At 57.7% G+C, this 1,192-nt stretch overlaps 1 protein-coding gene across 3 annotated transcripts in view; it reads right to left on the minus strand.

Moving 5' to 3' along the window:
- The window catches only part of LOC112463843 (protein no-on-transient A-like), a 14,034-nt gene extending 12,950 nt beyond the window's left edge, over positions 1-1,084 (minus strand). For all 3 annotated transcript variants that reach the window (XR_003041848.1, XR_003041847.1, XM_025030466.1), the window contains exon 1: positions 682-1,084. Coding sequence is in view for 1 of the 3 variants with exons in the window: in XM_025030466.1 (XP_024886234.1) it covers positions 682-939 (258 nt within the window). In the remaining 2 variants the exon portion in view is untranslated. The remainder of the gene's footprint in view (positions 1-681) is intronic.
- Between the last annotated feature and the right edge of the window lie 108 nt (positions 1,085-1,192).

The raw sequence follows: 1,192 nt of genomic DNA on the forward strand, positions 1-1,192 counted from the left end.
CATTTGTAAAATAATATAAAAACACCTTAATCTCTTTGCGACTCCACGAGGCACGTGCGACGCGGGAATTTAAGAACGCTCACCGCCATTTTAGATGCAAGGAACGCCATTTTGCATTTACTCCACCGGTGTGAGAGTGCGTAGGAGTGAGAATTAAAGACGTGATTCATATCCTTTCAATCGTCCCAACGTTTTCAGATTCAATGCTAACGCGTTATCACAGGCGTAACAAAGGTAATGCCGCCGATCGCGAATGCACCATGACTCCAATTTCGACAGTCACCCGCCATCCCGCCAAAAACGGAGCAATTCTCCCGAGAGCTATCTTATTTTAATCTTCCCACATCGGCAAACGAATGCGGAAAAATCTCGACGCGCGGTCCTCTCGTCACGCCAAAAATGCGCCACGACGAGGGTTCTACGTATATAATCGCCATATTCGCCACGCGTCTGCGGCGACGCGCCGGAAATAGCGCGATCTTCGCGATCCACGATCGAAGGGACGCGGGATCGAGTGACGGGGGGAAGCGCGTAGTCGGCCCGAAAATAATTACTACGTTTCGCCTCACCGGACAACGTAATGGCGCCGGTACGACGCGGCGACGATCATTCGACGCCAGGCGATCTTTTGGCTCGCGGTACATAAGTCGCAAAAAGTCGTGAGAAAGAAAAGGAAATTACCGCTTCGTTGTTCCTGCCTCCGGGACCTCCAGGACCACCGGGACCACCGGGGCCGCCTCCACGGCCACCGCCGGAGAAACGAGTACCGCCTTTTCGGCCGCGAGGTCCGCGGCCGCCACCGCCTCCTCCGCCACCGCCGCCACCGCCGCCGCCGCCGCCGCCGCCGGGCGGGTTCCGATCGCGCATATTCTCGCTGCTGTTCTCGACTGGCGCGTTCGCCGTCTCAGACTTCACGTTCGGGGTCTCCGTCCCGGCCATCGTTGCTCCGTGTCCCGCGTGCCGTGAGTGAAATCCAATTCTCCACTTTCTGCTCTCGACCGAACCGAAGCTCCTACGTCACGCGTCCCGTACGTACGAGTCGACCGCACTCTATGGCGTCCGGCAACGAAGAGACCGACGAGGGGAGCCGTGGCAATTAAATATGGCAGTTTCCCTTTCTGGCTGCGGCGCGATGCATTGTGGGAGACGCAACGACGGGATTGGTTGAGGCGTCGGCTGCGGCGCGCGTTGA

The sequence above is a fragment of the Temnothorax curvispinosus genome, unplaced genomic scaffold, assembly GCF_003070985.1.
Source record: "Temnothorax curvispinosus isolate PA1 unplaced genomic scaffold, ASM307098v1 QBEX01013717.1, whole genome shotgun sequence".
In the NCBI taxonomy this organism is placed as follows: Eukaryota; Metazoa; Arthropoda; class Insecta; order Hymenoptera; family Formicidae; genus Temnothorax; species Temnothorax curvispinosus.